General features: G+C 46.1%; 1 protein-coding gene across 1 annotated transcript in view; it reads left to right on the top strand.

Annotated features, from left to right (window-relative positions):
* The window catches only part of Dclk3 (doublecortin like kinase 3), a 53,442-nt gene that overhangs the window by 24,157 nt on the left and 13,032 nt on the right, over positions 1 to 16,253 (top strand). The window contains exon 2 of the mRNA XM_085688935.2: positions 5,738 to 7,572. Within this exon, the coding sequence (XP_085545061.2) occupies positions 5,738 to 7,572 (1,835 nt within the window). The remainder of the gene's footprint in view (positions 1 to 5,737; positions 7,573 to 16,253) is intronic.

The following is a 16,253-nucleotide window of genomic DNA, read 5'->3' as shown; positions in this document are numbered from 1 at the left end:
CAACTAATTGTAACTCTCCTCTTTCTTAAGAAAAAAATAAAAATTTAATGTGTGTGTTCTCTTGCTTGCATGTATGTCTGTGTACCACATAGGTGGCTGGTACTGGGGGAGACTGTTTAACCCCTTGAAACTGGAGTCACAGGTGGTTGTGAGCCACCATATGGATGCTGGGAATCAGACCTGGGTCCTTTACAAGAACAGCAAGTGCACTTATCCACTGAGCCATCTCTCCAGTCTTGACTCTTTCTTTTGCTAGTGGTTACTATAGCTTCTTAGAAGGTAATACTGAGCAGAGGCATGGCTTGTTTTCATTTGTTTGAATTAGATACATGGATTATTACTAAAAAATGGCCATAAAAAAGTAAACTCTCCTTGTGATAAAAAATAAAAGACAGTGTAAAAATATTAGGCTCTTGTTATTTTTGTCTTGATTATACACTTGGTGATTGGCAGCTAGTCTCCTAACAATAAGATAAATAATTAGAGAGGAACCTGGGTTAGTGTGATTCCCAGAGCTGGTCGCCATGGAATCATGTCATGTAAACTCATCTGAGTAGCAGCAGCAGGTAAGAGACGAGGAGTCTTGAAGTCAAATCAATTCCAGGGCATAATGCCTTGGCAAGGTGGTTTAGGTGCTGGGTGTTCTCGTTCACGCCAGCATTGGAGCACCCTAGGACCAGCAAGCAGGAATCTAGTTTATCCTACCAGAAGGCCTATGTACTTAGCTTTGTTAGATATCTCTTTCAGGTACTACTTGAATGACGAATTTATCCTGCTGGATCATATTTAGCATCTCTTCTCTTTGACCTCAAGATATATGTAGGATCTGGGGGGAGACTCAAGCTTGCAGGACACATTTTCTTTCAGAATGAGGAAAATCCTGCACCATTGGAGAGCCCATCTGAACTGAGCAGGGCGCCTGTTCCCTCAGTGTGAATGAGACCTTGTGGCTGTTTGGGACTGTCCTATTTGTCTTTCTGTTGCTGTGATACAAGAGCGACTGGGAAGGAAAGGGTTTATTTGGCTTACATGACCTGATCACAGTCCATCATTGACGAAATCAGAGCAGGAATGCAGAGGTAGGGACCACAGGGGAATGCTGCTTATTGCCTTACTCCCAGGCTCACTTTCAGCTGTTTTTCTTATACAGCCCAGGCCCATCTGCCCAGGGGTGACACCTTCCACGGTGGCCTTGGGCCCTCCTACGTTAGTCAACAATCAAGAAAATATGAGCCAGTCATCTATGGACCGGTCTGATGAAGGCATTTCCTCAGTGAACTTTACTCTTCCAAAAATGATAAAATGTCAGGCAGGTAGAAAAAACTGAACCCCAAATGGATTGTAGCATGTTCCTGTGTGCTCTCAGCTAATGAGACTCAGGGAGAGTTAGTATTTAGTGGAGGTCTTCTGATTCTACACTGGAGGCTGGAGCTGCAAAATGAAGTTTTCTCCAACTCTGAGCAAATGGACCACTGTTGTCTGGCTTTCCTTGGGGAAGGTGAGGGTTTGGTCACAAAGCCTTTCTCCCTCCAGCTCCAACCCACTCAGTAGGTGATCTGCTCAGTGACGGTGCTTGCTGCTCTGATAGTGATACTGTTGCTTGTGACAAAAGGTGTGCAGTGGCTGGGCTTGACTGTCAGCTTGAACCGGTCTAGAGTCACCTAGGAGCAAATCTAAGAGTGTGTTCTCGAGGACGTCTCCAAGTCAGGCTAACTGAGGTGGGATGACCCGCAGGAGCTGTCGTGGCACCAGGCCGTGGGCAGGAGTACTGGGCTGAAAAAAGAGCAGATTATGTAGCACGATTAATAAAAACCCAGAGACAGAAATTGGTTCAATCTGAAGGTCAGAAAAGCAAAACAGTCAGTCTCTGGCTCTTACCTCTACCTCAGTCCGAAATAGCAGTCCTGCCTCCAAGAATCTCAGAATGAGATTGTGTCTGAGAGCTGTCTCCTGTTTTATATTCCTCTCTAGGGCTGGGATTAAAGGTGTGTGTCACCACTGCCTGATCTGTAAAGCTGATCAGGGCAGCCATTTTACTCTCTAAACTTCAGGCACCTTAATTAAAATACAGATGAAATATCACTACAAGATTGGACACCAGCCTTTATCTCTTTCTCTTCTCCGACTATGGATGGACTGAAACCAGCTTCCTCCCCGTCCTGCTTCCATGACTTTCCCCACAAGGTGGACTGTATTCCAGAGCCCAAATAAACCTTCTATTCTGTAAGTCACTTCTGTCATGTTTCCTGTCAGAGCTCCAAGAAGAGCAACAAATACAGTCACTAACACAGCTGAATTTCCCCTGGGGCTCCCTTGTTTCTTGCTGTAGCCAGAACTCTGTAGGCCCCAGTGTTACTGGGAGTGTGAGGGGCTGAGTTCTCTGTCTTCTTTCAGACTGTGTTGTTTCCAGTGATCTGGGTGTCTAGGCAGTGGACTGGGCATAATTGATGCTTTGTTGTGAAAACTGAACGGTTCTGTTTTTATATCCCACTTGACTGTGTCCTGGGTTGTCTTCTTGGTTCCTAGAAGTGGTCCCATCAGCTTGCTCTTCTAACTTCCCAGGATCCAGAAAGCTTTGGGCAGAGTCTTCTGATGTCTAAGTATGGCTATCCTGACAATCCATCCACTTCCACCCAGGCCTGGGTACCTTGGGTCAAACTGCCCATAAAGACCTACACTGTGCACTTGCAATGCTTGTGCTCTTGAGGATGCAGGGCCTATTATGGCTCATATCTTCATTATCCTAAGCTTCTCTCCATCCAGTATTGGCCCTGTTTCATGAGCACCACTTTACCCTGCCCTCTTTCTGGGGTCTTTCTAAGCCTCCTTCCATGATGAACGTCCACCTTCACCAGTGTATTTATGGATTTTTGTCTACCTGGTTGTCCTCTGAGGACCCTTCTTCTCTTCTTCCCTGGAATAGAGGATGCTTCTCTTGCAAAGCCCATGGATTTTGAAGGCAGGACTGGGAATTTAGCTTCTCAGGGCTGCTTCAGGGCTTCCTATTTTTCCGCCTCCCAATCCTGATCTTCCCCAGCTGAGGCTTGTCTTGTCCCTAGGTCAGACACTGTCATATAGAGACTGATCATTTCTTCAAATAACTGATATTTTCTGCTCCCCCTTGAGTTTTGCATTTATTTGTAGTCACCTCAGGACCACATGGACAACCTGTGCAACTCCATGGCAGGGTCCTGGGCCCCACTACTATGGGTCTTCACCCCGTTTAGTGCTGAAGGCTCAAGTCAACGCCTGTCCTTCAAGCATTCTTGAAACTCTTCTGATATTTGCATTCAATCTGCCTCTTGGCTTTCTGGGGGGTGGTGGTGGCCTCTGATCCTAGCCAATATTTGATCTTTTGAGTTACTCTGTCCTTTCTCTACTCCTCCTTGGGAAAGCTCTTTATGGGGTATTGGCTGAGATAAGCATTCTCTGTTCCTAGACTTTGACTTCTCAACCAAGAGTTTGATAAGTCCGAATCAAGGTTCTACCCTACATAAAGAACACTAAAAATAAAGACAATGTCCTTATTTTTATCAGCCCTTCACCCATACACATACATTTCATGGTCGCCTTCCTCCTAGCCTTCTTCAGGTCTGCAACGCAGGGAATTCAGATCCGTGTTCCACTGCCTACGACTGAGGCAGGGTGACGGTGAGAAGTATAACAGATGCCCATAAATAAATCTCTTAACTGTAACTGTGATTGTCAGGCTCATAAATTCCTGGCATGTGGGAAGATCAGCGCCAGCTACTCCTCTGTCGTCTGATTGACAACGTGCCTGGATGGAAATCGCCTCAGAACAGATTGTCTGTTATAATTAAAAAAAAAAAAAAGAAACACATTCTGTGTGGACATGTGGGCCAAGCTGTCCGTCTCTGCACGAGTGAGATCTCTGCTGTGTTGGATTCAAATACACTCACAGGTGATCGCTTTGAGAGTTTGAACTTTATTGTTACTTGAAAATTACTTTTCCTTTCATTTCAAAATCTTTGTGTGTGGGTGTGAGTTTGTGCAAATGTGAATACTGGCACCCGAGAGGCCAGAAGAAGGAACTGGATTCCCTGGAGCTGGACTCGCAGGTGGTTGGGTGACATGGGTGACACGGGTGATGGAAACTGAACCCCGGTCCTCTGCAAGACCAGTTTGTGCTCTTAATCACTGGGCCATTTCTCCTGTCCCCACCCCACTATTAACTTTTTAAAACTAATTTATTATTATTATTATTATTATTATTATTATTATTATTATTATTATTATATGTGTGTGGGTATTTTCCTGTACCATGTGCCTGCCTGGCCAAGGAAGTACATATGTTGGATCCTGCAATCCAGCACATAGAATCTTCTGGAAGGGCAGCCAGTACTCTTAACCACTGAGCCATCTCTCTAGCCACACTTTTTTTTGAGACAGCATTTCACTATATATCCCTCACCTGGCCTGGAGCTCACTGTGTAGACCAGGCTGGCCTTAGACTCACAGAGATCCACCTGCCTCTGACTCATGAGTGCTATGATTAAAGGCATGTGCTGTTGTGCCAACTTGTTTAGATGAGACAAGGTCTCATTCTGTAGCCTGCTAGTCTGGAACTCAGGCTCTGGCCTCAGTCTTGCGCACAGCAGTTTTCGTGCCTCAACTTCCCCAGTACTCGGGTCACAAGCTTGTGGTACTGTACCACCTTTTTTTTCCTTTTCTCTTTGGTTCTGGGATAGAATAATCCAGGGCTTTGTACACTGTTCCTGTTAATTACACTTTGTAACACTGAGCTCCATCTTACTTTAAACGAGAGAAGAAAAACCTTCTACAGAATGAGGTTTCTTTATATGGATTGAAATCAAATCTTTACAGCAACATTTTCTGCAAATTCTCAATTAGAGCTTTAACCCCACCCCTCCCCAACACACACTTGGCCTGGCCCTGTTTATGATGCCAGGCAAAGCTGTGCCTACAGACTTGTACCTCAACTGAATGAAATGATAGCACAAAGTCAATACTAAGATTATAAAGTAAGTACTGATAAGTGTCAGTATTCTGTTAATATTTATTAATATTAGTATTTGTTCATCACTTTCTTATTTACTCTGCAAAACTGGGAGGAAAATGCGACCCTTCCTATTGTATAGATGAAGAACACGGAAGCACAAATTCTTTGCCCGCGTCTGTAAACATAGTTAGGGGTCACTCCAGGAGAGACATCCTGGGCATGCCCTCTTCTCCTACCGCCTTCCTTGTAGGAGTTGAAAATATAGCTGGACAAAGCATGGGGATGATCGGAGACCCTTAACGCCCTGGAATGTTTAGCTTCATGTTGCATCCTAGGTAGACAGTTTGGGGCTTTAACTTGTGTTCAATGGACCAGATTCTGACTCTAGAAGGTTCCAAGTGTGGCCTGGCTCAGGTGAGGTCTCTGCAAAAGAGCCACCTCAGCCTTCTGCTGATTCAGTTCCAGGTCCTATTTTCTCATGGAGGAGACTGAAACTAAGATACAATGCTTAAAGACTCCGTCATTTCATATACTTAAACAGTGACGGTAGAACATATATTACATATAATATAATGGATATGTCTGTCTGTCTACCTATTTATGCCTGGGACATGGAGCCCAAGTCCTCTCATGTGCAGGTCAGCTGCTCTGTGACCTTGTTACACTTCTGGGTCCTTCATCAGTCACGTTTGATGAAGTCCAAAGGAGTCTTTAAACCCACTCTGACTAGCCTCCTTTGTCTTCTTCCTGTTGCAGGCCACCGAGGTCCGTGTGACCAGTCTCTAAAATGTTTAAGCTCGAAGATTTCTGAGCGAAAGCTGCAAAGCTCCTGGCTGCCTGCTGGGCGAGGACCTCTGGAGAAACCTGTCCTCGGGCCCCGCGGTGCCGTCATGCCCCTGTTCAGTCCTCAGAGTGGCCTTCACTCAGTCCGTGCTGAGCACAGCCCGCTGAAGCCCAGGGTGGTGACAGTGGTGAAGCTGGGTGGGCAGCCCCTCCGCAAAGCCACCCTGCTCCTCAACAGGCGGTCTGTGCAGACCTTTGAGCAGCTCCTAGCGGACATCTCTGAAGCCCTGGGCTCTCCACGATGGAAGAATGACCGTGTGCGGAAGCTCTTCACCCTGAAGGGCCGGGAAGTCAAGAGCGTGTCTGACTTCTTCAGGGAGGGTGATGCTTTCATAGCTATGGGCAAGGAGCCTCTCACCCTGAAGAGCATCCAGTTGGCTATGGAGGAGTTGTATCCCAAGAACCGGGCCCTTGCCCTGGCCCCACACAGCAGAGCCCCCTCCCCAAGGCTGAGGAGCCGACTTCCCAGCAAGCTTCTGAAAGGAGGCCACCGCTGTGGGGAGGTGGGAAACTGTAATGAGGTTACAGGAAGCAGGGCAGTCACTAGGCACCAGGGAAAGACCCCTACGGAGCTGGCCCTGGAAGACAAGGTGAGGGCCCAGAAGAAGTGGGTAAGAGGGAAACAGGAGCCAGAACCTGGTGCCCTGCCATCACCCACGGAAACCACTTTGGAGGAGACTCATGCAGGTGGGGAGAAGCACCTGGGGCTGGAGATCGAAAAGACTTCCGGGGAGATTGTCAGGTGTGAGAAGTGTAAGCGAGAAAGAGAGCTGCAGCTGGGCCTGCAGAGGGAGCCGTGCCCTTTGGGGATCAGTGAGCTGGACCTGGGGAGGGGACACAAGTGGGATTCTGAGAAGCTGGTGAGGACCAAGAGCTGCAGGAGGGCTTCTGAGGCAAACTCCACGGATGGAGAGGAAGGGTGGAAGGGCGAGAACCATCAGAGCAGCCCCAGGAATCCCCCTCAGGAGCTGAGGAGACCCAGCAACCACTCAGACAAGAAAGAGAACAGATGCTCGGAACCTCAGGAAAGTCACCCTCAAGGAGCAGCCAGGGCCCAGAAGGACCTTGCGGAAGGTCCACCAACTGTGCAGGACGGGCTGGTGGATGCGAGGAAAGACTCCAGGCACACATGCAGGAACAAGCATGGGGCCTGGCTCCTCAGGGAGCACCAGGCTGAACCCCCACAGCTCCCCAGGACCCGAGGGGAGGAGAAGGAAGCGGACCACGGGAAGAAGTCAGGAGGAAGGAGGATGGTGCTAGAAAAGGAGCTGAAGACGAAGCTGGAAGAGAGCAAGCCAGACCGGCCCAGTGGCCGGAAGCTGCGGCCGCTGGGCATCATCTCAGCTGATGTGGAGAAGCACTATGAAATCGGGAGGGTCATTGGGGACGGGAACTTCGCCGTCGTGAAAGAGTGCAAACACCGCGAGACCAAGCAGGCTTTCGCCATGAAGATTATCGACAAGTCCAAGCTGAAGGGTAAGGAGGACATAGTTGACAGTGAGATCTTAATCATTCAGAGTCTCTCTCATCCCAACATAGTGAAGCTGCACGAGGTCTATGACACGGAAGCCGAGATCTACCTGATCATGGAGTACGTTCAGGGTGGGGACCTTTTTGATGCCATCATCGAAAGTGTCAAGTTTCCAGAGCATGATGCTGCACTCATGATCACAGACTTGTGTAAGGCCCTCGTCCACATGCATGACAAGAAGATCGTCCACCGGGATCTGAAACCAGAAAACCTTCTGGTAAGCCGGGAGTTTGGCTGTTAGCAGAGAGGGTTATAAAATGTAGGCTAGAAGAAACAGCAGCTCCCCACCCTGTGCTCCCTTTATGTTAGAGAATTATGCTACTTTAATGTGCTTATTTCGGTACTTAAAACTTTGGTTATAGCTCCTAAATTGCTGAATGAATTTTTTTTGATTATTACGAAATTATAAGCCTTTTGATTTAAGTAAGTCAGGAAATGTTTCCTCTTCCCTAGAAGATGGTGACTATGTGACTTAATTTCTTGAACATTTGCATAGCTTCTGGCATAGGCAATGAGTGTCTGCTGGTGGTGGCTTCTCCCTCAAGCTTTCCAGCTACCATCTGACCCCCTCCTTGAGTATTCAAAGAGGACAATGCTTTGCCAAGGAGTTTCCAGTCTACAGAGCTGGAGAGACCTGTGTGAGCATTGCGTGAGGCTCCTGGCTTCTATGCTTTGATGAAACACCACCGCCAAAAGCAAACTGGGGAAGGAAGTGCTTTATTTGGTGTTTGCTTCTACATCTCAGTTCATCATGGCAGGAAGGCAGGACAGGAACTCAAACAGGGCAGGAGCCCATAGGGAGGCAGGAGCTGATGATGAGGCCATGGAGGGATACTGCTTACTGGTTTGCTCCCCATGACTTGCTCAACCTGCTTTCTTATAGAACTCAGGACCACCAGCCCAGGGGTGCATCATTCAATATGAACTGTATGCTATCCCATCAATCTCTGATTAAGAAAATGCCTTACAGGCTCACCTACAGCCTGATCTTATGGAGACACTTTCTTATTTGAGGTTCCCTCCTCTAGGCTGACTTTAGTTTGTGTCAAATTGACATGAAACAGGAAGGCAGGTCCCCCAAATTTGCTTCCTATTTTTTTTTGTTTCTTTCTCTAGATGAAGTCCTTATCCTTTCTAGACCTCAGTGTTGTGTGACTTTTCCTAAGGAGACATAAACAAAAAGCCTGTGCAGCCCAGACAGGGCACAAGTGACAGACAAAGAAATGATTCCCACCAAGTTTAGCTTAGTGAACCAATGGTTTTTGTTAGCGTTACTTAGAGGAGTGTGACTGAGAAGCTACCTAGAGGATTGTGGGAAGTTAAAAGGCAGCTATATCCCAGCATGGGTGATGGTGAAGACCCACCCAAGCTACACCCTGGAGCTCTGCTCAGCCTAGGGTGGCTCCGCAGAGACTCTCTTCTCCTCTAGCAGGTGTTTGCCACTTTTCATAAAACCTTGAGGAAGGGTGGGGGTGGGAGGGATGGGAGGGGAAATGGGCCTCCTGTGTCTTGTAACTTTCTAAGCTTCATGAATCTTGAGTCTTCCTCTTTGACCTAAGACTGAAGTTTTGATTAGAAGGAAATAGCTGCATAACATGTAGTTTCCTGATTTATTTAATTTCTTTCCCTTTTTTACTGGTGCTGGAGAGATGGCTCAGTGATTAAGGACACTTGTTGTTAGAGGACCAAGCATCCATGCTTGGCACCTCTCAACTGCCTGTAACTGCAGCTCCAGAGGACCCAACACTGGTTTTAAACTGAACACATGCATGCGTGTACACAGATACACATGTATGCGTGTACACAGATCATACTCTCACGTATATACATTATTAAGCAATCAAATACATTTAAAATTATTAATATTACTATCAATGTGTGTGCATATGTGTGTGTGTGTGGAGAAAGAGAGAGAGAGAAAGAGAGATAGATAGAGAGAGAGAGAGAGAGAGAGAGATAGGGATGGGCATGCATGAAATAGCACCTCATGTAGAGGTCAGAGAACAGCTTTATGGAATCAATTCGCACTTTTTACCTGTATTCCATTTCCAGGGACGGAGCTAAGGTGTCAAGGTTAGTCTGTCGAGGACCCACAGTACACATACTTCCCACAGGACCACTCTGCGTCTTGGGTGGATCAAGACAAAAACAAATCCCTTTGTCATAATGTCGGAAAACATTGTTTAAATTATGAATGTCAGAGACTGTTGTTGTTGGGAGCTGTGAACGCCTAGATCCTGAACTTCTTGTAAACAACTTGTTTTCCTCTGCTCTGAGACACATAAGACCCTCAGGAGTTCCTGATGGCAGGAGAGTGGTTTCTGGTGGGTTTGGCTGGGGCATGGCTATCAGTTAAGGATCCATATATAAGCTGCCGCTGGATACAATAAAAGGAGCATTCTTGGGGCATTCCTGTTTCAAGGATTCTGACATCAAGGATGACCCATGTCTTTCTGTCTGTGAGTCTTTGTGTGTTTCAATCTCCAGCCCCTTGCTGGATTCACGAACTGTATGGTAGCGCATAGAGCACAGACAGGCATTGTGCGTTACTTCATCCTTCCACCTTCCCAAGGAATCAGGACATGCAGTCATAGACAGCCAGGGAGGAAGAGGCAAGAGGATCAGGACTTGAAGGTCACCGTTGGTTATTTCAGGGACTAGCATGGTCTTTTAATGGCTTATCTTTTTGTTTGTTTTTTTTTTTTTTTTGAGACAGGGTTTCTCTGTGTAGTCCTGGCTGTCCTCCAACTCGCTCTGTAGACCAGCCTGGCCATGAACTTAGACCATAAGCCTGAGAAAGCTCTGCTTTCTGAGAGCTGAGATTAAAGGCGTGTGCTGCCACCTGCAGGCCAATGCCCTATCTCAACTGCAGGACACCATAGAATGACTCAATCTGACCCTGTCCAACCCAAAGTCAAACCCTGTTTTCGTGAACTGTCCCCAATCATCCAACACAGTTCCAACCTTCTGAGTGTTTTGGGTGCTCTCTGAGTCAGACCAGGATCCCAACCAAGTGTGTTCTCTCTTATTGCAGTGAGCTAATGAACCCAACATGTCTTATAAGTATGTCCCTAGGAGTCTTGTTCAGGACAACAAATCTCTCGCTGTCACCATCTGGAATCTTTGTCTCATTTTCTTGGTCCAGCCTTGGCTTGGGTTCAGGTCCTGAGGTGGGGAAGGGGCATCGGCACAAGCAAAACTTCTGATCACCAAGTGGGTTGCACTCATGTGGCTCCAAATAGCTCAGGCCGTCTTTATTTATACTTATCAAGAGTTTTTCTTACCAGGGTTACATGAATAGCTTTATTATTGGCTTCTATTTTTGACTTTAAGAAATACATCATAATTTAAGGAATACATAGTGATCACTATGAAAACCTCCATTTTTCCCTTTATGTGTCCCCAGTACACCTTCCCACCCGCTGCATAACTTTATTCTAGACATAGAGTTTAGCATTTTACAGGCTTAACTAAATACGGAGCCAGGCACATTTGCTCTGGCTGCACACTGTCAGCTGACAGCTACTTGCAGTTACAAGGTTAAAAAGTAATAGACAGGGGAACAATGCTTTAAGGACAACATTTTCAAACCCAGACACTTTTTTCATGTCTGCAAGATATATTTTTATGCAGTTTCCTTTTCTACAAGAGGGTCCCATGTCTCAGTCTCTCTGTAAAAGGCAGACGTTGACTAAACACTCTTTCCCCAGCCCACCAATATAAGCTCCTGTGTATGGTAAAGATAGATCTCTCCACCCCACATTTTGCACTGTAGGTTTCCCTCTGGGAGCATACCAGATCTTGCCAATGATTCTATGCTTGCTGTGCAGGGAACATCCTCTCGAGAGCTGGCCCTTTGTGTATTCCCGAGGTTCCCCCCTATTCTGTGTATGCCTGCTCTATTCTCCGTTCCAGAACTCTGAGGCACGGCCAGTGTTCCAAGTGTTGTGTTCTCATTATGTATCTGTCTCTCTTGAGTCAGAAAAGTTCCCAGGCTTGGGATTTATAGTTAGTGTTCAGATAAGAGATTTGAGAAACATTCACCTTCTGTTGAATCTTAGGGAAAAATATTCAAGAAAGAACAGAATTTCCAGGGAAAATTAGAGCTATTGCACATGTGACTGAAACTAAAAACCACCCAAAAAATTGCCAGTATAATGAGAGAGAAAAGAACCTGCAAACCGCACGAATTCTGAAAATTCCTACGCTGTCATGTGGACTACTGGTCCTTGCCAAGTGAGAGTCTGTTTCCACAGCTGATTTGCCCTTTGGACAGGGAGTCATATCCTGATCTGAGATTAGGTTACACAGCTCCCTGTTTCTGACAGTTGTGATCACACCTGACAGGTTCTGATCACGCCCAACAGGTTCTGGTCACCACTTGACAGATTGTGATCACACCCAATCTGATTACACCCGACAGGTTCTGATTACACCCGGCAGGTTCTTATCAAACCAGACAGGTTCTGATCACACCTGACAGGTTCTGATCACACCAGACAGGACAGGTTCTGATCACATCCAACAGGTTCTGATCACACCCGACAGATTCTGATCACACCTGACAGATTCTGATCACACCTGATATTTTCCATATCTCTCATTTTAGGAAAATTATTAGGGGGCTAGAGATATGGGCAAAGAGTACAGTCTTTCTTGTTGCTGTTTCTGTGTCTTCCAAGTTTACTGGTCCTGGAGCTTCTGGGAACTTCTCTCTCTGTCCCCACCTTCTTGTTGGGGTGCTGGGATTGTACATCCATGCCCCTGAATCTGGCTTTTTACATGGTTTCCAGAGATTAAACTCACATCATGGGGCTTGCACAAGTGTTTAGGTCAACAGAGTTGTCTCTGCGGCTCTACATCTCCTTTCGTTTCTTCCTTCTCCACTGGAAAGACAGGCACAATTTTATTCAGACTCCACCATGAACCTGAGAACAATTTTGCCATCGGGCAGAGACAGTTAGCAGCCGTTAGTTGGATGCCGTCATTGCATGCTACCTGGGAAACAACAACCTCTCCTTTGGCTGCTGATACCATTGAGGTCAGCATATTGAAAGGCCTGTGGTTCCCAGGCATTTATCATGAAGGCGCACTCAGAGACAAGGCAATAGTGCATGGAGACAGTTAGGCCAATAAGTCACTTATGTTTTGGACGGGGGAAAGGGGTCAGGAATTTAGCATGTTTCCTTTAATGTGTAGACTGCAGAGCCGTGTCTGTGAACTGCCCCCATGAGCAGGCTGCAGGTAGAATGAGTCAAGCTTATTTTCCAGTGAAATGAGGCTTGTGTTGACCATTAACTCAGGCACTCATGTTTTTGCCAACTTTAATAGAATTGCAAGAACAATCTTGCTGGTTGCCTGCATGGTCCCAATTAGTCTTCACCAGAGAAATTGAATTTTTATATTGGTTGTCCTTGTCCCTTCTCTAATGCTTTAAAAAACCTTTATTATTATTATCAGTATTTTTTTTTTTGGCTAATGTGTTCACTGGTGTATGCCAGACTTGCCTTCAGTTTGCTGTGTAGCCTGAAGATGACCTTGAACATCTGTTCTTCCTGCCTACATCTCCCAAGTGCTGAGGTTCCAGGCCTCTGCCACACCTGGTTTGTGACTTCTGGGGATTTAACCCCGGAGTTTGTGTGTACTAGGCAACCACCTACAAACCCAGGAATTCATGTGTTCTAGGTAAGCCTCTACAAACTGAGTTACAGGCACTGCCGCTCACCCATTGTTCTTGTCTCTGTCTTTCGGGTCTGAACCGAGGCATTTTCTACGCATGATGTCCAGAGCCCTGTTCTTTCTGTTTTCACTGACTCGTTTACGCAGGAGACATTCCTGTGAGAGCCCTGGGTAGGTCCTGTGGGCTGGGCATTTCCTACACATGTTTTCTAGTGCATTCTATCAGTATATACAGACATAGTTTACACACGTGAGATCAGGTGTCCCCCTGGACTGTTTTCAGTTGGGAACAATTGACTACCTTGTATTTTCTAACAGTGTACTGGTATCGGTCTGGGGCTCAGGTTGTTTTCACAGTGTGAAGGGGGTGGATTTGTCAGTGTCTCACTGGAGAGTGAGCTCCGCGACTGGTTGGGCATGTGAAGTTGCTCTGGGCAGTAGATACGGTAAAGGTGATATGCTCAGTGTGGACACATATCTATGTAAGTTCAGGCAGGCACCGTTCCTCGTGGAGTTAAATAGAGCTGACACCTTCAGTGCTTCAAGGCAGCAGTGTGTGTGTGTGACGACAAACTGCAGATTAGCTGTAAGTTTTCTTTTTAAGAATGTTCACATTTGCATACATGTGCAGAATATATTATGAGCATATTCATCTCCCATAGGTGTCCATCCTCTCCTGATGCTGCTCACTCAGTTTTTCCCAACCAGTCTCCCAGTCTCTCTCCCTGCCATGTTCATGTCTTTGGTGTGTGTGTGTGTGTGTGTGTGTGTGTGTATACAAGGCTTGCACAAGTGAATAGCTATAATTTTTCAGCTCAAAGACACGATTTGTTCATTACTACCAATTGAGTTGTTATTCGGGACTTTTTATGATTTTTAAAAAGCTATTTTATTTTCTCAAAATAAAACTCTCTCTCTCTCTCCCTTTCTCTCTCTCTCCCTCCCTCCCTCTCTCTCTCTCTCTCTCTCTCTCTCTCTCTCTCTCTCTCTCTCTCCCTCTGTGTGTGTGTGTGTGCATGTTCACATGTATATGTGTATGGATTCAAAAACATCAGAAAGCTATGTGTGAGCCATCTTTTTTGGAAGAGATAATGCATTGCTCTTCCTGGGTGGTTTGTCAGTATGACCTCATTGAACAGGTATGTCTATCACATTCATGAAACATGTTTGTCCTTTTTCTAGCTAAGTAAAGTTTGACATATCATGTCAGGAGTCTAAACATTATCCAGTGCCAGGCTTTTTTCTTCTTCTTCTTCAGACAAAGATGAAGCTAATGCTGGACTTGACAACTGCTGGTTGTCTGGGTATCATTTCCAAGCGTGTTGTTAGGATAATTATGTTGCAAATTTGTTTGGTTTTCCAAGATTCAATATTCATCATTGTTGCCATGGTGATCACCGTCCATCAGTTGGTGTTCTTTGCTTACCTAAACATGCTGTCATTTGCATGCTTCCTTCCTTTAAAGGGTGGCTGCTGGGTCTCTGTTGGACCTGTCTTTGCTCAGCCTGGGAAATGACTATTTTAGCGTCAACTTCTGACTGAGCAGGGGACTGGAACTGCAGCTGCTTTTGCAGATACTTTCTGAGCATACTAAGAGCTCTTAGTGAACGTAGCTGCTTATCATGATGTTTTAATCAACAGAAATATTTACATCTGCTAATTAGGCCCCAGAGTAGCGTTTCGGGCCTGTATTGCCAGGTTCATCGGATCCCACTGATCTCATTTCCTGATATTACACTTCTTCTCCCCTTAGGGTGCTTTAGACTCCTGGGATCTTGCAAGCAAAGTTTTAATTATGAGAACTTCCAGCTTGCAGAAATATCCATGTTAATGGCTTCTTCTGCCGGTCTGTGAGTCCTGGAGGGTTGGGATAGTGTTGATTGAGCCCTGGAGAGAGAGGGAGAAAGCCGCAGGAGCCTGACAAGAGATGGCGGTTAGACCAACTCACCCAGGGTGGATAGAGTCGGCCAAGACAGCTGGGCGAGCATGGGAGCGATGGAAGAGACTCTAGGCTGGGGCAGAGTCGTTCTGGAAGCATCTGTTGCAGTGGGAAAGGGATGGAGAGTCAGTGTTGCTCTGGAATGGCGTTGGGAGGAATGAGATGGTGGGTGACCAGTTGTTCCTCCAGCTGGTGTATTAAGCGTTGTTTTTCCTGGATCTCGTGACTGTTCCCCAGCCCAGGGACTACAGCTCTGAGTGCTTGGAGCCAGAGAAATAGTGGTAGTGTGATGGGGACAGGTCACAGCTTGGACGAAGACAAAGATGGGTCCCCTCTTTCTGATGTCTCCTTGGTCTTGGGATGGTGTAGATTTGTCTAGCTGTCTAACGACTGGGTGTGGATTGTGCCCTGAAATGCGCCCCCGAGGTGGTAAGGAACGTCTGGAACAAGGACCTAACGCATCCCTTGCCTACTCTTTCTCTAAGGCAGAGCCCTTCTGCAATGTTGCTGACCTCAATTCCCTGCATTCTTTTTTCCTTTCACTTCTGCTGTGATAGACAAGGACTCTGTGGTAGTAATTCTCCCTGATCCACAAGGCATTTCTTCTGCCAACACTAACTCTTTTCTCCTTAGCAAGAAGCTAGACATAAACCCCTGTTTTCTTATTAATGTCTAAATATTAGCAGTTTAAAAAATTGGTAATAACTATGCAGAATATATCATTAGGCTAGATTTTATTAAATCAAGAGACATAGATTTCAACAATAATATGTAATATTATATACTTCTGATATTATAATAATGTTGTATATTATTAATAATTTGGAAATAGAAGGAAGTGAAATGAAACAGGTCTTTAGTTCAGGTCATTTTCTTAGGGCAAATACTGGCAGTATCTTGTTCTTACTTCCTAGGAGAATGTGTTCTGGTGAAGCCTTTGAGGTTCTAAGATTGTATTTCTCAAAATTCTTTTAGCTGGAGAAAGCAGCTCAGCAAATCTCTTCCATGAGTTTCCAAGACGTAGCTCTCCCTAGGCTCCATCTCATGTAGGAGGATGTGTTTCATCTTCTTCTCGAAGTCCTGTCTGTTGGCGGTTATGTAAGGCCAGGGAGGACTCTGCGGCCAGGGCCGTGGTTAGCTCCTTGTTGGGCTTGAGCAGAGGACACTGAAGTTGGTTTTGGGTGGCTCAGTAGAAGTGAATAAGGACAGGTGGTCATCTTGAGGGTGGTGCCCTTACCTGTGAGTGGATTGGGATGGTGGTGAGCGGAGAGGACTCTGGG

This window comes from Myodes glareolus, chromosome 4, assembly GCF_982192425.1.
Source record: "Myodes glareolus chromosome 4, mMyoGla1.1, whole genome shotgun sequence".
NCBI lineage: Eukaryota > Metazoa > Chordata > Mammalia > Rodentia > Cricetidae > Myodes > Myodes glareolus.
Note: the sequence above shows the minus strand (reverse complement) of the source record. Positions and strands in the feature narration are given on the sequence as shown.